At 38.0% G+C, this 20,792-nt stretch overlaps 1 protein-coding gene and 1 pseudogene across 2 annotated transcripts in view; one reads left to right on the top strand and one right to left on the bottom strand.

The window, feature by feature from the left end:
* Nucleotides 1-20,792, top strand: part of IMMP2L (inner mitochondrial membrane peptidase subunit 2) — a 901,323-nt gene that overhangs the window by 74,895 nt on the left and 805,636 nt on the right. For both annotated transcript variants that reach the window (XM_060108457.1, XM_060108458.1), the window contains exon 4: nt 14,183-14,286. In XM_060108457.1, the coding sequence (XP_059964440.1) occupies nt 14,183-14,286 (104 nt within the window). The remainder of the gene's footprint in view (nt 1-14,182; nt 14,287-20,792) is intronic.
* On the bottom strand, nt 9,793-10,398 carry LOC132496280 (ras-related protein Rab-9A-like; annotated as a pseudogene).

Below are 20,792 nucleotides of genomic sequence, written 5' to 3'. Positions count from 1 at the left end.
TGGGTATAATGTTTTGATTTTTTTTTTTCTCAACTAACTACCCCTTCCCCATTGCCATCCACTCCCTACCTAAACTCTCTCCCCAGTCTATATGATTTTTTTTTTTTGGGCGGTACACGGGCCTCTGACTGTTGTGGCCTCTCCCGTTGCGGAGCACAGGTCCCGGACGCACAGGCTCAGCCGCTATGGCTCACGGGCCTAGCTGCTCCGCGGCATGTGGGATCTTCCCGGACTGGGGCACGAACCCGTGTCCTCTGCATCGGCAGGCGGACTCTCAGTCACTGTGCCACCAGGGAAGCAGTCTGTATGATTTTTACTCTCTATCTTCCCTCCTCCCTCTCTCACAGCTCTTTCTTTTTTTTTTTTTTTGCTTTATAACAAATTTAATCAGTTATACATATACATATGTTCCCATATCCCCTCCCTTTTGCGTCTCCCTCCCACCCTCCCTATCCCACCCCTCCAGGCGGTCACAAAGCACCGAGCTGATCTCCCTGTGCTATGCGGCTGCTTCCCACTAGCTATCTACCTTACGGTTTGGTAGTGTATATATGTCCATGCCGCTCTTTCACTTTGTCACAGCTTACCCTTCCCCCTCCCCATATCCTCAAGTCCATTCTCGAGTAGGTCTGTGTCTTTATTCCTGTCTTACCCCTATGTTCTTCATGACATTTTTTTTTCTTAAATTCCATATATATATGTCAGCATACAGTATTTGTCTTTCTCTTCCTGACTTACTTCACTCTGTATGACAGACTCTAGGTCCATCCACCTCATTACAAATAGCTCAATTTCATTTCTTTTTATGGCTGAGTAATATTCCATTGTATATATGTGCCACATCTTCTTTACCCATTCATCTGATGATGGACACTTAGTGTTGCTTCCATGTCCTGGCTAATTTATTTATTTTTCGCTGCGTTGGGTGTTCGTTGCTGCACACAGGCTTTCTCTAGTTGTGGCGAGCAAGGGCTACTCTTCGTTGTGGTGCATGGGCTTCTCGTTGCAGTGGCTTCTCTTGTTGTGGAGCATGGGCTCTAGGCACACAGGCTTCAGTCGTTGTGGCTTGTGGGCTCCAGAGTGTAGGCTCAGTAGTTGTGGCGCACGGGCTTAGTTGCTCCGCGGCCTGTGGGCTCTTCCCAGACCAGGGCTTGAACCCGTGTCCCCTGCATTGGCAGGTGTACTCTTAACCACTGCGCCACCAGGGAAGCCCAGGCATCATGTTTTTCTAGAAGATATTTTTCAATAGTTATGCACATTGAAATTTTTTCTGGATTACTTCCTAGAGGCAGAACAATTGAGATCCAAAATAGAAGTATGCTTACTTTATTTGCTTAGCTGAAATGAAACAATGCACCAAGAATTTAGTAGTCGGGGGGTGATGGTGGTAAAAATTTCAGCCTGAGGACTTCCAGTTTAGTTCAGGCGTACCTCAGAGGTATTGCAAGTTTGGTTCCAGACCACCACAATAAAGTGAATAGCACAATAAAGCAAGTCACATTGTTTTTTTTTTTGTTGTTCGTTTCCCAGTGCATATAAAAGTTATGTTTACATTATTCTGTAGTCTATTAAGTGCAATAGCATTATGTCTAAAAATAACAATGAACATATCTTAAACAATACTTTATTGCTAAAAATTGCTCAGCAGCTTCTGAGCTTTCAGTGAGTCGTAATCTTTTTGCTGGTGTAGGGTTGTGCCTCATTGTTGTTGCTGCTGATTTATCAGGGTCGTGGTTGCTGAAAGTTTGGATGGCTCTAGCAATTTCTTTTTTTTTCCCACAGCATATATGTTTCTTTATCAATAGTAGAAATAGTAGACAAAAAAATCAGCAAGGACATAGAAGAACTGCATAACACCATCAACAAACTACATACGATTTAGAGAACACTAAACTCAACAATTGAATAAACATTTTTCCAAGTCTGCACAGGATATTCACCAATATAATACAAATATTACATTTAAAAGAACTGAAATCACACAAAGTATGTTCTCAGACCATTATGGAATTAAACCAGGAGTTAATGATAAAAAGATAACAGGTAAAAATCTCCAAGCACTTGGAAATTAAACAGATACTTCTTAATAATCCACAGGCCAAAGAGAACTATCAAAAGAAATCAGAAAATATTTTGAATAGAACAAAAATGAAAATATAACATGGCAACATTTGTGGTATATAGGTAACAGCACTTAGGGGGAATTTTACAACAATAAATATTCATATTAGAAAATAAAGTTTCCATCTTTTAAAAAATAAATTTATTTTATTTGCTTAGCTGAAATGAAACAATGCACCAAGAATTTTTTTTATAAAAAAATTCTTTTTTAAAAAAATTTATTTTATTTATTTATTTTTGGCTGCATTGGGTCTTCGTTGCTGCACGTGGGCTTTCTCTGATTGAAGCAAGCGGGGGCTACTCTTGGTTGTGGTGCATGGGCTTCTCATTGCGGTGGTGCACGGGCTTCTCATTGCGATGGCTTCTCTTGTTGCAGAGCACGGGCTCTAGGCACGCGGGCTCTAGAGCGCAGGCTCGGTAGATGTGGTACACGGGCTTAGTTGCTCCGTGGCATGTGGGATCTTCCCAGACTAGGGCTCGAACCCATGTCCCTTGTAGCAGTTTCTTAAAATGAGACAAAAATAAAGTTTGCTGCATCAATTGACTCTTTCTTTCACAAGGAATATCTCTGTCGCCTGTACTGCTATTTGATAGCAGTAGAACTTGTTTAAAAAAATTGGAGTCAGTCCTCTCAAACCCTGCCACTGCTTTATCAGCTAAGTTTATGTAATATTCTGAGTCCTTTGTTGTCATTTCAATCATCTTCACCAGGAGTAGATTCCATCTCAAGAAACCACTTTCTTTGCTCAGTAAGAAGGAACTCCTCATCCTTTAGTGTTATCATGAAATTGTGCAATTCAGTTACATCTTCAGTCTCTACTTCTAATTCTAGTTCTCTTGCTGTTTCTACCACATCTGCAATTTCTTCCTCCACTGAGGTCTTACACCCCTCAAAGTCATCTGTGAGGGTTGGAATCAGCTTCTCCCAAACTCCTATTAATGTTGGTATTTTGACCTCTTCCCATGAATTATGAATGTTTTTAATGGCATCTAGAATGGTGCATCCTTTCCAGAAGGTTTTCAATTTACTTTGCCCTGATTCATCAGAGAAATCACTAACTATGGCAGCTATAGCCTTACAACATTTATTTCTTAAATAATAACACTTGAAAGTTGAAATTCCTCCTTGATCCATGGGCTACAGAATGGATGTTGTGTTAGCAGGCGTGAAAACAACATTAGTCTTGTTGTACATCCGTCAGAGTTCTTCGATGACCAAATGCATTGTCAATAAGCAGTCATATTTTGAAAGGAATATTTTTTCTGAGCAGTAGGTCTCCACAGACCTTAAAATATTCAGTAAACCATGTTGTAAAGAGATGTGCTGTCATTCAGACTTTGTTGTTCCATTTACAGAGCACAAGCAGAGTAGATTTAGCATAATTCTTAAAGGCCCTATGATTTTCAGAATGGTAATTGAGCAGTGGCTTCAGCTTAAAGTTACCAGCTGCATTAGCCCCTAACAAGAGACTCACCCTGTCCTTTGAAGTTTTGAAGCCAGGCATGGACTTCTCTCTAGCTATGAAAGTTCTGGATGGCATCTTCTAGTATAAGGCTATTTCATCTACATTGAAAATCTGTTGCTTAGTCTAGCCACCTTCACAAATTATCTTAGCTAGAACTTCTAGATAATTTGGGCAGCTTCTACATCAGCAGTTGCTGCTTCACTTTTCACTTTGATATTATGGAGATGGCTTCCTTCCTTAAACCTCATGAACCAACCTCCACTAGCTTCATACTTTTCTTCTGCAGCTTCTTCACCTCTCTCAGCCTTCACAGAATTGAAGAGAGTTAGGACCTTGCTCTGGACTTGGCTTTGGCTGAAGGGAATGTTGTGGCTGGTTTGATCTTCTCTCTAGACCACTAAAACTTTCTCCATATCAGCAATAAGGCTGTTTCACTTTCTTATCATTTGTGTGTTCACTAGAATAGCACTTTTACTTTCTGTTGATAACTTTTCCTTTGCAGTCACAATTTGGCTAACTGGCCTAAGAGGCCCAGCTTTCAGCTTTTCTTGGCTTTCCACATCCTTTAGTCACTAAGCTTAATCATTTTGAAACAGGAGGGAAGTGGGCAGGGCACAACCTTTAAAAGAATGACATAGCCCGAGGACACGACGTAAACGGATTAGAACCAAATAGGTCCAAGATGGTGGAAGATTTGGCTTCCAGTGGACCTTGAATCTCATTATACACTCATTGTAATACATTAGCATATGCTAAATGACACACCCACCAGCTCCATAACAGTTCTGAGGCTGACCATCAAAGATCAAAAAGTGTGCAGTGGCCCAATCCTGGAAATCTCTGCCCCTTCCCCAAAATAACTGGAATACTTCTCCCACTCATTAGCCTATGAAATTACCTGCCCCTATGAAAACTGACAACCCCATACCCTGGTGCCTCTCTTGCCTTCTGTGATGGCCCACACTCTGTCTATGGAGTGTGTTTCTCTCTAAATAAATCCACTTTTTACCTGCCACTTTGTCTCTCACTGAATTGTTTCTGCCATGAGTCATCAAGAACCTGAGCTTCAGTAAGTCCTGAGACCAGGTGTGTGATCTCAGTTAAAAGAATGTGGGTTTAAGTCACAGTCTGGGTTTTGGCCAGGTTCAAGTCCTGGTGCATGGGTTCAAGTCCCAATCTTAGTTTCATGGTCTTAATTTCTAGCTTCTGATTTAAAGTGAGATACGTATAACTCTTCCTTTCACTTGAACACTTATTGTAGGGGTATTGACTGGCCTAATTTCAATATTGTTGTGTCTCAGGGAATGGGAAGGCCAGAGTGGGGGGAATGACCAGTCGGTGGAGCAGTCAGAACACACACAACATTTATCGATTAAATTTGCTGTTTTATATGGACACAGTTTGTGGTGCCCCAACACAATTACGATAACAACATCAAAGATTACTGACCACAGATCACCATAACAAGTATCATAAATGAAAAACTTGAAATATTGCTAGGATTACCAAAATGTGACACGAAGTGAGTATATATTGTTGGAAAAATAGAGCTGATAGACCCTTGATGCAGGGTTGACACAAACCTTCAATTTGTAAAAACAAAATATCTGTGAAGCACAAAGTGAAGAGCAATAAAAAGAGGTATGCCAGTTTTTAAAAGGAAAAACATTCAGGGCAATAAGCAAAGGCTTAATCTTTTTTTTTTTTTTTTTTTTTTTTTACGGTACATGGGCCTCTCACTGTTGTGGCCTCTCCCGTTGCGGAGCACAGGCTCTGGACATGGAGGCTCAGCAGCCATGGCTCACAGGCCCAGCCGCTCCGCGGCATGTGGGATCTTCCCGGACCGGGGCACGAACCCATGTCCCCTGCACCGGCAGGCGGACTCCCAACCGCTGTGCCACCAGGGAAGCCCAGCAAAGGCTTAATCTTATCTTGAATCTTATGGAAAGGATATTGTACTTAATTTTGTTCCCCTTTGTCCTATTGTTGCTGTAGTCATCATTATCATCTTATTTGTTGACTGGTATCATGCACTATTAAGAATGTTTCCTGGATCCTCTGATTTAATTCTCATATGAGAACCCTATGAGGTGGGTGGTACTGCAATCCCCACTTTATAGATGTGGAAATCAGGTTTGGAAATGTTAGTTTGTTTCAGGTAATCTGGCTAGTAAGCAAGTGGAGTCCAGTTTTGAACATAGTTTTCTGTCTTTAGAGCAAGGGCTATCCAAAAGTCTCATCTAAGTTGTTTGATTTTTTTTCTTTTCTTTCTTTTTTTCAGTTATACATATACATGTGTCTATTCTTTTTCAAATTCTTTTCCCATTTAGGTTATTACAGAATATTGAGCAGCATTCCCTGTGCTATATAGTAGGTCCTTGTTGGTTATCTATTTTAAATACAACAGTGTGTACAAGTCCAAAAGACTTATCTAAGTTGTTTGATTTTTAATCCTAGTGCTCCACAGTAGAAGCTAAGGAACTGATTGTGTGAGAATGTAAATGACTGAAGTAAAGAAGGGCAGAGCTGCTTTTGGGTTTATTTTCTTCTTTGTTGGTAATCCCAATGACTAGCAGTGTTTTCCCCCTTGCTGCTGGAAATCTCCTTGACTGCAAGCAGGAACATCTGACACAGTCACACATTTTGAGATACAGGTAGAAACTCCTAGATTGGACAGGTTGTGGAGGAAAGGGAACCCTCCTACCTTGTTGGTGGGAACGTAAATTGGTGCAGCCACCATGGAAAACAGTATGGAGGTTCCTTAAAAAACTAAAAATAGAGTTGCTGTATGATCCAGCACTCCCACTGCTGGGCAAATATTTGGAGAAGACTCTAATTCGAAAAGATACATGCACCCCAATGTTTATAGTAGCACTATTTACAATAGCCAAGACATGGAAGCAACCTAAATGTCCATCAACAGATGAATGGATAAAGAAGATGTGATATATATATATATATATATATATATATATATATATATATATACACACACACACACACACACACAGGTGTGCGTGCACGCGCGCACATACACACAAAGAAATTTTACTCAGCCATAAAAAAAGAAGGAAATAATGTCATTTGCAGCAACATGGATGGACCTAGAGATTATCATACTAAGTGAAGTAAGTCAGAAAGAGAAAGACAAATATCATATAATATCACATATGTGGACTCTAAAATATGATACAAATGAACTTATATACAAAACAGAAACAGACTCACAGACATAGAAAACAAACTTATGGCTACCAAAGGGGAAGGGGCAGGGAGGGATAAATTAGGAGTTTGGGATTAGCAGATACAAACTACTCCATGCAAAATAGATAAACAATAAGGTCCTACTGTATAGCACAGGGAACTATATTCAGTAAGAATACATTCAGTTTTATATATATGGAAAATAATCTGAAAAACTATAACTGACTCACTTTGCCGTCTACCAGAAACTAACACAACATTGTAAATCAATTTTACTTCAATTAAAACAAAAAAAGAAACTCCTAGATTAAATATTCTCTGAGGTTTCTTACTTCAAAAAACATTGTTATTTTCAGTTGGTTATAATTTTGATGTAATCTCTGGGAATCTAGGATTTAAAATATTAACAACATGACAAGAAAATATGGACTCTTTGGTTACATTGGGTTCCCAAAGTTTATGACTTTTAATTTAGATTTCATGTGTATACCTTCTTTGGTTTGAAAAGATTGCTTGCTCTGTCTGAAGCAAACTGCCCTTACCACAGGGAAAAACAAGATGTAAAATTTCCAAGAAATAACATCGTTTACTAATTTTTCTAAAATTGCATCATCCAAATGAAGTTTTCTTCATTTCTTATATAAAATTTTCATTTTGAAGTTAGTGCATTATTTTTCTCCTGAAAAGTTGTTTTAGAAAACTCAAGAAGTAAAGTGTACTTATTTTTAAAAAAAATTTTAATTGAAGTACAAACAACTATGGTTTTTATAGTGCTATAGGAACAGTTTCCCAATTACAGAAAGTTTCTCTTTATGAAAAGTGTTATTAATATTCGTAAGTGTTATTTACATTTATAAATGAATTGTAAAGAAAATTTTATTCTGTTTTGATTAGCATTATCTTATTATGGATACTAATAAAGCACTGTCCAACTTTATTCCTAATGCTTAAATTGCCTACTTGATGCAACACAAAAATTTTTTTACTGAACTTATCCAGAGTATATTTTCTTGGAAGATGTATACATTGTTCATATTTAAAAAAATAATTAATTAAATTTTGGCTGCGTTGGGTCTTTGTTGCTGCACGTGGGCTTTCTCTAGCTGTGGCGAGCAGGGGCTACTCTTCATTGCGGTGTGCAGACTTCTCATTGCAGTGGCTTCTCTTTGTTGTGGAGCACGGGCTCTAGAGCACAGGCTCAGTAGTTGTGGTGCATGGGCTTAGTTGCTCTGCGGCATGTGGGATCTTCTCAGACCAGGGCTCGAACCCATGTTCCCTGCATTGGCAGGCAGATTCTTAACCACTGTGCCACCAGGGAAGTCCAAGAGATGTATACATTGTTTAGAATACGTACATTGCTTGGGAAACATCTTAGTTAAATATGCTTTCAAACACCTTTAATCTTTTAAACTCAAAGTATAGAAATACTATTTTCCAACCACTGTTCTGGGATTGGGCATACAAAAATGAATAAAATATGGTTCCTGCAACTGAGAAACTTACAGTGAAAGAGTCATATGTATAGGCAGATGCCTGTAATGAGGTTTTAAGAGCTATCCCTGAAGTTTACCTAAATTGCTAAGGGAGCACAGGTGGGGGAATGATTAATTTAGCCTTGAGGAGGAGAGAAAAGGTAAAAGAAAACTATTGTTTCCTTTTTAAAAGTCAAACAAGGTCTTCCAGGTGTTGACTAATGATTCTAATATTTTACTGCTTGAAATTAGACGTGCTTCCTTCTGGGTTTTTTTTCCCCTACATAAATCTTTTGTTTACAATGCATTACCTTTTGGTTCTAACAATTGACATTAGAAAAGTTGGTAGATGATTGATTCTGTAAGGGAAAGATGAATGCAAGTGTTAAGATTTGAGTCTATAGGGATTATTCTGTCCCTAACCATGGAGCACCAGGATGTAATTTCCTAATTTCTGCAAGGGAACTTAAAGTTTTGTTGTGTTTTGTTTTAAGGCTTCACAGAGAAGTCACTATCATCTGAGCTGGGCTTTGAAAGATAAACAGAATTTTTCCAAGTAGGGAAAAGGCATTCTGGGAAGAGGGAAAGTCTGGTGATAGGTACTTGGAGAGAGAAGTTGAGAAGGACTCAAGAGTTTTCTAGTATGGAGGATAAGGTGAGTGGTGAAACTGTTAACTAAGGAGGAGAGTATGGAAGTATATTTTGGGGCTAGGATGGAATATGCTCTCTGTTTTGGGCATGTTGATTTGGGGAGTCTTTGGAAATTTCATTAATTGATTTTTAAAAAATTCTTTCCACTAAAATTTATTAACAACCTTACTTGCCCACGTATCAAGAACACAGACATAAGAAATAATCTATTCTCAAAATGCTTATAGACTCTTGGAGAGAGAGACAATCCAATAATTATAATATGTGCTTAAAACTGCTATGATAGCAGTAGTCACAGGTTTTGATGGGGAACTTGGGGGTTTTGATCACCAAATGGAGACTGAAGATGGGAATGGGGAGGAGAGATAAGGAGTGATAGGAAAGAATTCCTATGAGATTGCCTCACGGAATTCAAGGTTTTTTTTTTTTCTGGATTTTAATCTTTAATATCTAACATTATTGCTTTAGGACATGTTTTCCCTGAACCAGGAACAGAATGCTAATTACATAAAAATATACACATAGAAAAAGTAGTTCTCCATTTTCCCAGGGAAAAAACAGTAACTTCTAGAATACTCAGGTGTTTTGTTTTAATTATAAAGTCTTGGTCATCTCATTTATTAGCTCTGTAACATACATATTTAAACATTATTAGACCACCGTTACAACTTATAAATGTAAGGTGCCATTACTGAGTAAATAGAGTCTCCTGTGAGTGGATGTGTCCCTTCTCCCACCCACTAACAAGGCAGTAATATGGTTAGTTTAATTTTATGAGTACATGATCCATCGCTGCAAACACCAATTCTCGTCTCCACCCTGTGCTTGTCTGTGCAAGTGTATGAGCTGGTTAGATCGCACAGGCAACCTCTCTAACTTCAACAGCAAGATGAGCTGGGCTTGGGCTTTCGTTGCAGACTAATTGTGTCTGTCTGAATCAAGTGATCTGACCTATCCTCGGTAGCAAGCACTCCTCGAACTGCTTCCTCAAAGGCCGCTGTGACATTCGTGGCATCTTTTGCACTTGTTTCAAAGTAAGGATGGTCGCTGTTGTCCCTGCACCAGGCTTGAGCTTCTTCTGCAGACACCTGCCGCTCACTGATGTCAACCTTGTTACCCAAAATCACAAAAGGAAAGCTTTTGGGCTTTTTCACATCCGCATAATATATGAATTTTTTCTTCCAATTACTCAAATTCTGGAAGCTTTGAGAATCATCGACGCCAAAAGTAAGCAGGCAACAGTCAGAACTTCTGTAAAATGGCGTCCTTAGGCTTCTGAATCACTCTTGACCGGCCGTGTCCCAAATCTGTATGGTAACAAAATGTCCATCCACCTCCAAATCTTTATTTAAAAATTCCACACCTATTGTATGGAAGAGCTGGGTATCCAACTTATTAGACACATATCTGTTCATTAGAGAACTCTTCCCAACTCCACCATCTCCAAGGAGAATTACTTTAAAAAGCAATGATTTTCCTGCCATTTTTAATCTCAAAATCTCTGATTTCAGAACCCTTAATTGTTCAGTTCAAATATCATCATTATCTCTAGGGCTGTCGGGAAGATCCACTTGGACACGGACTGCAGGAAAAGCCGTTCACCACTGTGCCAGGCTCAATATAGGAGTGCAGGGAGTTTCTCGTGGCCACACGGAGGAAGCCCGGGAGCTCCGGGCCAGCCCGTCCGGGTGCAGTGAGGAAAGAGAGAGGGTCGAGGGCCCGGCGGGCAGGAGGCATCAGCGGCACTGCCTGGGTCCGACTGCAGTTGCTCCCGTCCAGCACCAAGGGAACAACGTGGCAACAGGGCGGGGCCCTCAAGTGTTGTTTTGAAGTATGAGTTAAACAGATTGTGGGAAGAGGGAAAGGGGGAAACATTTCAGGCAGGAATTTTGCTTAGATGATGCCTTGGGAGTGTGAGGAACTAACCTGTGTATAGAGAGCACTGCTTGTGGTTTAGTGTAACTTGTAGGAACCATGTAAGTGGGGATTGGTAGGGTCCTGCAGATCATATGTCTCTTGATTTTTATTTTATGTTTTTTTTGTGGTGCGTGGGCCTCTCACTGTTGTGGCCTCTCCTGTTGCAGAACACAGGCTCCGGACGCACAGGCTCAGCGACCATGGCTCACGGGCCCAGCCGCTCTGCGGCATGTGGGATCTTTCCGGACCGGGGCACGAACCCGTGTCCCCTGCATCGGCAGGTGGACTCTCAACCACTGTGCCACCAGGAAAGCCCTGTCTCTTGATTTTTATGTTGAAGACAGTCATGTTGGTAGTGTCAGGAAGCTAGTGAAGGATTTTAAGTAGGGGAACGGCTTGATCAAATTTGATGCCCAGCAACCAATTAGAATTATGTTCTACAATTTCAGAAATGCAGTTGGGGGGTAGGGTATAAATTTAACTAGGGGTCACAATAATGGATAAAGTGCTTCCCGTTTAGGTGTGGAGACAGGTAAATAAAACTGACATCACAGTATGCGAAGTGTTGTAGTATGCAGTGCTATGTATTGAGTATAGAGGAGGAAGTGATTTGGGACTTTACTTTTAACAGTCATAGGTATATGGGTGGTATTTGCAACTGAGAATATTGATGATCTTTTCTAAGCAAATAATATAAAGCAGAGATGAAAGAACTGATGGTAGAATTCCAGAAGAAAGCAGCCTTCATAGGATAATGGTTAAAGAAGAATCATGTAAAGCTATGGTGTTAGCACTGTGGGTTACAACTTATTTGTAGGTTTCAAATCAATAACAGTGGATGGGAAATTAATATGGTTGGCTATAGACAGAATTTTAAAAACATAGATTAAGAGAGAAAGAAAATATCAGGGTGTTTGAAGCAAAGGTAATTATTATTTTGTGGCATTTTTTTCAGATGTGTGTATTCATGCATGTGTGTATTGGGTAAAGTGTAAAATGCCTTTCTTATTAAGAGTTGTAATCACAAATTTTTGAAAAACAATAAAGGACACTAAGGAAGAGCAGTTGGAAATAATTAAATCACTTTTGTTCTTCGCTACTCTGATGGCAAGGAAAAGCGGGCCCAGTGCAAGTGCAATGGAAAGGAGATTTTCTCTTTATGTGCAGGTGGTCTCCCCCAGGCCACCTTTGCCACATCAATTATGTAGGAAGAGAAATACAAAGAAATAAGGGGAAAGGACTTGCAAGATACAGAACTCAAAGACAGAGAGGGAGAGGAAGAAATAGAGAATATGAATGAGAAATATGGATGAGAAAGAATAAACCCCTATGGAAGCGTGACTTTTAGCTTAACCCTACTGTGTGATGGCAAAAGCTCCATACCCTAGCACCGTGGCCCAACAAAGCCCCTTGGATTTATCCTGCCATATCAGCTCTGTTCCTTATTAGGGATAGAGCCAGAGGAGGAACCTGGGGAAAGGGTACAAAACTACCTCTAATTAAAGTTTTGATTTAGTAATATCAATAATAGAAGTTATTGAGAGCTTAACTATGGGCTAAGAACTATTCTAAGCACTTTAAATGCATGGTCTCTCCGAATAAGTTAATATTTGTAAAGCCCTTAGAACAATGCCTTGCACATGGTAAGTACTCGGCAAGTATTGGCTATTATTATTATTTAATTATTAATTAGAGAATAGTTACTAAATATCACCATTTTACTAGTAGGGAAATTGGAGTATAATAAAGTTAAGTAACTTAAGATTTTATAGTTATAAAGAAATAGAATAATGCACTTTTGAGTTGGAGATGAGAGACTGACTAGTATAGGTGCATGAAGTTATATGATGACTGGTGCTTGAAATATGTTGGTAGAGAGGAGACAAGATGGGCCATTAGTGAAAAATATTATGAAAAGAAAATCCCTTTAGCTTGGTGACTGGTTGAATATGAAGTAAAAAGATAAATTAAGATTTTAAGTTGGTTGACTGGGGAAATGGTAAATAGTATGTAAGAAAATAAGGAAGAAAATTGTTTTGGTAGGAAATGATGACAAATTCCATTTAATCATGTTGAATTTTATGTCAGATAGTCAAGTGATGATTAGCAGGGAATTCAAAACTAAAGTTAGAGATATTTAGGCATTATCGCATAAAGGAGTTGCAGAAGCTGTAGAAGGGTTTGAGACCCCCAAGGATAACCAATATTTTTTGGCCACAAAAAATCTGGGGAGTCAAAAATAAGATCATGATAATAGCCCCCATGCAGAATTTCCACAGCTTTGCCCACATCTGCTTTGTAGAACCTACAAGTAATACCAGGAATCTTTAAAAAAAGAATATGTCACTACTGCTCCAGGGACGGGCTGTTGTCTGGCATGCACTGTTTTCCTCGCTCCTGCCCTGGTTGCTGTGGCTGTGTCTCCTCTTGCGGCCACCACCATCTGTGAAGGTGGAGTGCCTCAGCTGTGGTTTGGTACCTTTCCCACCACCGCAGAAATTGCTGTTTCCCCTATGACATTCTCAGAGACCCTGGAGGGTCAATGGTGAAAAAGCTCTCCTACTTTTTCTCATTCTTTTGTCCACCATCAGGTTTCAGACTTGATATCCATTGGCTTTTTCTGCACCCCTGTCCAGGTGACAGGTATGTTGGCTTTATGGCTCCTCAGTCAGTTTTTTATGGCTAGATGATTCCTGACCTTCAGGTGAATTCTTACACGAAATGTTTCTCAGTTTTTGCCCCATCAATCCTTAGGCACATCTAGACTTGTCTGAATCTTAAGGTGAAGGTTACTTATTAGGCTTAAACTGGAGCCAGGACCCTTGTTGCATGCTCCCTGGAGAAAAGAGAGGTCAAATCGGCAAATTCCCATATTTTCCAAGATTATCCCATCACTCGTTTCTTCTGGTCCCTTTACTTCTTCATATGGGTATTTTCCTGGTTGATTTGAGATTATTTCTTCTTTTCTCCAGATGGAACGATAATGTGTACTTACTGTGGAATTAGATCCTATCTGGATATTTTGTTGGGAGGTTTGATTCACTTTTTCCTTTTAATTCTTCTTACAGGTTTCCATGCTCTTTGTTGGAGTTTAGTAAAGATTTGAAAATCTAGCACGTTTTCCTTTCAAATAAGTATTGGTAATGTATTTTTTTTTTCTGGTTCTCTGTGAAGAATCCCAACGAGCCTTTTTGAAAACTCATCATTTACAGTTATTTTAGAACAGCAATTTGTTGAAAGCTACCATATTAGAAATGTTTTATTGCACTGCACTACAGCTATGAAGTGCAAGGAACCATGAAGAATGAAAAATACAAATGATAGATGTGTCTCTTTCATCTTATTTTTTAGCCTTCTTTAAATCCTGGGGGGAGCCAGTCATCTGATGTGGTGCTTTTGAACCACTGGAAAGTGAGGAATTTTGAAGTACAACGTGGTGACATTGTGTCATTAGTGTAAGTAAATCAGAAACATACTATATTCATATATAAGATTATTTATAATTATCTGATTTAACTAGCAATTCACTGTTTATACCATATTGTCAATTATGAAATTAATAGGTCCATTTAAAATATTGATATAATGCATTTTTCAAAATCAATTTTGAAATGTAACAGTGCTATAAGAAAGGATTTTTCTTTTATACTTAAAATATATCAGTTGACTTACATACCTGGATTTGGCAGAACGTGTTTAATGAAATGTTGATTAGAAATTATTATATTGATGATCTAGAGTACATGAACTTGGTATTTGGGTAATTTTGAAATTCCACATTTTGGAAGCAACTCTTAAGTTATTCTCATGGTTTATTAGCTTGTGTAGCTACAAAATATTTCTAGACGATGATAATTGTGACATGAAATTCAGTGACATTTATATATATCGGTAATTTAACTGAAAAAAGGAAGTTTGGAAGACTAGTAGACTGGAGGCTTTTGTTTGGGACCAAAAGGTGGCACTGTTTCTCTGTTAAAGTATTAAGACTGGTCCGGAACAAAAATTTCATTCCAATCATAGTGTAGAAAAGGAATGTCAAAATGTATGTAACTGACACAATGATAGTCCTAGTACATGCTTGAGATTTGTTTGTTTATTTTAAAAGTAAATTTACATTGAGAAGACTGCAACAGAACTTGCCTAATTTCTGCTGGTTTCAGCTACTTATAAAAATGTTTTAATATGATTCCCTGTTATGTCAGGTAGTGCTTTGGAGTGGCAATTAATGTAGCAGTTACTGTTACTTGTTTTAATGATAGTAAAATCCTGTTTGGTGAAGACTTCCAACTTATAGTTCTGATTCTTGAATTGGAATGATTGTCTTTTGTTGGGTGATAATTTATAATTGGTAAAAGCAAAACGTTATCTACTAGTTCATACTTACCTTTGGCTAGTACTTTGTGGAAATAGATATTTTCTAAATGTGTCTCAGTCAAACCTGTTCTACCAAGATTTGAAAACATATTAAGTAAATCTGGTCAGTAACTAATGAAATAAATTTGAGTGAAGTTTTGTATGGCAGCCATCCAAGGATGGGAATTAAATGCTTCTCATGCTTTCTTTAATATTAACCTACTCTTTGGAGTATACTTTTATTTTGTCATTCGGGGAACTATTTATGCAACCTCCTTAACAACCTTTCCATGCTGGGTTAGCCTGTCGTGCACTCATTATTCTTTTGCCTTTGGTTTGACAAGGTTACATCCTCGCTTAGTGGTGGAGAGGATACCCACCCAAGTGAAAGAGGTCACACTATAAGCAGACAATCGTGCAGTAACTTTTTTCTATGAGAAACATACTATCTCTAACACAGTGAATTTGAATAGGTAGTTGGGAAAAAAAAAAAAGGCTCCTTAAAATTCAGGGTTGCATGGGTCCATAACAGTACCCTAGCATATCATAGACTATGTAAAAAAGAGAACACTATTCATTTATGTAAATATTAAAGTAATTGATATTTATTATATAAATTAATTTCAGAAATAGTGTATTCAAATTGAGGTTGATATACTGAATTGTAGCTACTTCAGTTGAACTGTATTTTTAATGAGTTAATTGTGCTATATCTCTGTCATGTACAAATAACACAAATTTTCTTTCATAATGCTTGTTGCTAGCAGGAGCTATTTACATATAAGAATGCTTAGTGATTGGTATCATGTTATTTAATAACAAATAATCATTAAGCAGTAATTGTTGCTTTCTTTTTATGAACCAAGTCTTATACTAAAATCTTCTTTAGCATGATGTAATATAGTAAAAGACACTGTTTAAAGTATCTTTTTAGTTTTATGAACAAAAATGCTTTCTAGACACATGTCCTTACATTAGAGTATCCTATCTATGTAAGAAATGTGTGACTAATACGGAAATGCATGACTAAATTTTGAATTTATGGCTAAATATAAAATATGATAAATATAATATTGGTATTAATAACACATTTTATTGATATATAAGTAATCTTTGGAAACAAGGTAGTTTGACAGTTTATATTTTAAATTATCCTCGGATAGCATTTTATGTATTCAGACTATGTGGAAATGCAGCATTTTTACGATAATATTATATATGCATTTCTGGAAAACGTAGTTCGTAAATTCATACTTAAGTTACTAGGGCTTATGCATGTTTGTAACCAGAGCACTAATGAAAATAACACCAATTCCAATAGCACCATTTAAAAGACATATGAACTTTCTAATAAACAAACACTGCAGTAAATGTCGGATTTTACTTAAAACAAAAAAGGTGAAGGTAGCTTGATGGAAGACTATATAAAGAAGGGTTGAGGCTATCTATATTTACAAGGGCCAGGGGCATTATTATCAGAAGTTGCAAGTAGAGGAAAGATTGCAAGCTTTGTATAAAATGTACTGATCCCAGAGATGTATGCTCAGCTCATTGTTTTGTGTTACTTTGTTTTATTTATTTATTTATAACTTTATTCTTTTTTGAAAACAAAGATCCCGGTTAACCTTGCTTTAAGCATTTCTAGGAGAAAGGTTGAATGTATAATACTGATTCCTTCTTAGCTTGCTGCCTTTAGTGTACTTAGCCTTCAGCTGTTATTATTAATGAGGCAAAACATGAATGATCTGGGAAGAAAATTGGATGTGAACCAGTGCAGCTTCTGCTTTACACTGAAAATTCTTTCTCCATTCTTTCTCACCAGTTGCCTATGAGCTAATTCATGTTACAGGAACACAGGATGTAGCAGAGCAGACTTCTATTGTAAGAAATTTCATTCCGTGAGAACATTTACTCTCTTAGCCAAGTTCAGTTATATAATACAGTGTTATTAACTATCATCACCATGTTATACATTAGCTCCTCAGACCTTACTCATCTTATATCCCCCCAATTTTAACATTATGCACAACCACAGGACAATTATGGAGACCAGGAAATTGACATTGATATAATACTATTAACTACTCTACAGACCTTGTTTGAATTTCACTGGTTTTCCCACTAATGTCCTCTTTCTATACCAAGATCCTACCCAGAATCCTATATTTCATTTTTATTTTTCGTGTCTCTCTAGTCTCTTTTAATCTGTGACAGTTCCTTGGTCACTGTTTATCTTTTTTGACCTTGACACTTTTGGAGGGTCTGGCCAGTTATTTTGTAGAATAATCCTTTTCAGTGTTGGAGGGTCAGTCTGTCTCTGGTGAGGAAGCATTGCTGTTGATGGCAGTTGCCGGGGAAGCTGCAGCAGTGGCAACTGCTGGGGAGATGGATGAGACAGGGTCAGAGGAGAAGGAAGTTTTCAGGCACAGGTCTCTTCATTTCTTAGGACCACATACTTAGGTCATGACTAAGAGGTTCCATGGCTTCTAGAAGTCCACACAGTGAAGTTTATAGATACTAGGAAGCCAGGATGTAGAGCTGTGAAGGTGGGGGAAAAGGCTATAGTTAGTAGTAGGGGCAGAAGGGAAGGAAATAAGGCTAGGGCACAGATTATTCTGTATTGAGCCAGCATTCAGTTTTACAGTAGAAGGTTAGGGTGAGGGAATTCTCACTTAATGAGCACCCCTGTATGTCAGGCCTTGCGTTAAGTTCTTTGTGTATGCCATTTTAATTCTCATAACAGTATCTGGAGATAGTTATTATTTTATTTTTGTGGGTGGTAGACATTTATTTATTTATTTATTTATTTATTTTTTTTACGGTATGCGGGCCTCTCACTGTTGTGGCCTCCCCCGTTGCGGAGCACAGGCTCCGGACGCGCAGGCTCCGGACGCGCAGGCCCAGCGGCCATGGCTCACGGGCCCAGCCGCTCCGCGGCATATGGGATCCTCCCAGACCGGGGCACGAACCAGTATCCCCTGCATCGGCAGGCGGACTCTCAACCACTTGCGCCACCAGGGAGGCCCTAGACATTTATTTTTTAAGTTATTGTTTATTTAGGTAACTGGTTTATAACATTATATGTTTCATATGTACAACATTATATTGCTACTTCTGTATACAGTAAATCTTGTGGACATAGTTATTTTTAGTGTGATGAAACTGAGATTTGGCAGGTAAATGGCAAGTAATTGGCAGAACTAGAATTTGAATCCAGGTCCATTTGACTCTAAATCTCTATTGCCTGATATAGTAGGCATATGTGGCTATTGAGCACTTGAAGTGTGGCTACTGCCGCTTGTTAAAATGTTAATATTTTGGATATGTTCAGTCAAATAAAATATATTATTATAATTAATTTCACCTGTTTCTTTTTCCTTTTTTAATGTGGCTCATAGAAAATTTGAAATTACCTATGTGACATACATTACGTTTCAGTTGGACAAATTCTGTGTCTAAACCTTTTTCCATTGTACACTGCTGCTTTCCTGGAGTGTGTCTAAGGTGAACTAAGATGAGATCCTAAAGTCTGAGGTGGAAAAATACTAATGTATCTCCTATGAAGCAAAGCAGACTCCCAAAGACAGGAAAACACTGTGTTGGTGAGAGTGTTGGGATGATCAAGTCCAAAGGCAAAGGGAAAAAGACATGCAATCTACAAAGAGAAAAAAAAGTAACCACAATATTTTTTTTCTTGTAGTACTGAAGTCCCTTTGTTTTTAAAAAATCATTTATTTATTTATTCTTTACTGACATATAGTTGATTTACAATATTGTGTTAGTTTCAGGTGCACAGCACAGTGATTCAGATTATTTTCCACTACAGGTTATTACTGAATATTGTTCCCTGTGCTATATAGTAAATCCTTGTTGCTTACCTATTTTATGTATACAGTTTGTATCTATTAATCCCATACTCCTAATTTATTCCTCTCTACCTCCTTTTCCCCTTTAGTAACCATAAGTTTGTTTTCTATGTCTGTGAATCTGTTTCTGTTTTGCAATATTCGTATTATTTTTTAGATTCCACATGTAAGTGATATCATATAATATTTGTCTTTCTCTGACAACTTCACTCAGTATGATATTTTCTAGGTCCATCCATGTTGCTGCAAATGGCAATATTTCATTCTTTTTATATGGCTGAGTAATATTCCATTGTGTGTATGTGTATGTGTGTGTGTGTGTGTGTGTTTGTGTATCTTTCTACTCACATCTTCTTACATATATCTCACCAGTTGTCTCTTGATGGGCATTTGGATTGCTTCCATGTCTTGGCTATTGTAAATAGTGGTGCTATGAACATGGGGGTGCATGTATCTTTTTGAATTAGAGTTTTTGTCTTTTCCAGATATATGCCCAGGAGTGGGATTGCTGAATCATATGGTAGCTCTATTTTTAGTTTTTTAAGGAGCCTCCATATTGTTTTCCATAGTGAGTACACCAATTTACATTCCCACCAACAGTGTAGGAGGGTTCCCTTTTCTCCACATCCTCTCCAGCATTTATTGTTTGTAGACTTTTTGTTGATAGCCATTTTGATTGGTATGTGATACCTCATTGTAGTTTTGATTGCATTTCTCTAATAATTAGTGATGTTGAGCATCTTTCCATGTGTTTTTAATATTTATTGACTTTATCGTTTTCCAGTCACTGGGCTTAGTTCTACATTCATTTTTATTTAATCCTCACTAAAATAAACCCCAGTAAAGTAGGTACTGTTGTTATTCCTATTTTATAGATGAGAACACTGAGGTACAGAGAGGTTAAGTAACTTGCTTGTGAACATAGAGCTGGCTGGTAAATGGAAGAGCGAAGGTTTGAAGGGCTTCCCATCAAATCCAGTGTTCTTTACTGTCAAACTATAAAGCCTTTGTATACTGTGGTGATGGTTTGGTTGAGGATACTTACTCATTCTTAGCAAAGAAGTCATGCAGACCCTTGTATCTCTACATCTATCAGATTATTCCCATTTCTGTAATGAAATTTCTGATACAGTGGTTCCTGAAATGTTGTCTCTTTATTAATAGCAATAATACTTTATTATGAACATACAGGCTGCATACAATTTTGACAGCTGATTTGCAACATGCTAAACTAATTGCCATTTTCTGACTGTGATGGCTACATCTGTAGCAGTAAATATGAGCAAAGAGTTATGAAGAACTGTGCCAGGGAAATAGATAAAATGGAATAGAGCCCTTGGGGTGCAGGTGGGGGGGGAAGGTGTTAGTTCCTTTGTGTCTTGAGTGCTCATAAATCTTTAAAGGTCCCTTGACCCACCAAGGGAAATTAATTGCAGTCTGCTAAAATACGAAATTCATGTTTTGAAACAAATGCCCAGGGCAATGATAATACTGAATAATGACCTATAATTGTATTAAAAGCCAGTTAATCTGTTGAGCTGGGAGAATATAATTGTGATTACTAGTGTCATACTAGTCTATCTATACTTATTCCTAGTTTTTTTTTGGTTTAGAGCCAAATTTTTTTTTTTGAGTTTGTAGTTAATATCGTACATTTCAGGAACACAAATTTATAAATAACATGACTTTCAAAGAAAGGTTCTATAGGTAGGAAGAAGTGCCTAGGTTTTTGTTTTTTG

This window comes from Mesoplodon densirostris, chromosome 9, assembly GCF_025265405.1.
Source record: "Mesoplodon densirostris isolate mMesDen1 chromosome 9, mMesDen1 primary haplotype, whole genome shotgun sequence".
NCBI classification, from domain to species: domain Eukaryota; kingdom Metazoa; phylum Chordata; class Mammalia; order Artiodactyla; family Ziphiidae; genus Mesoplodon; species Mesoplodon densirostris.
This window is presented reverse-complemented; position numbering and strand designations above follow the sequence as displayed.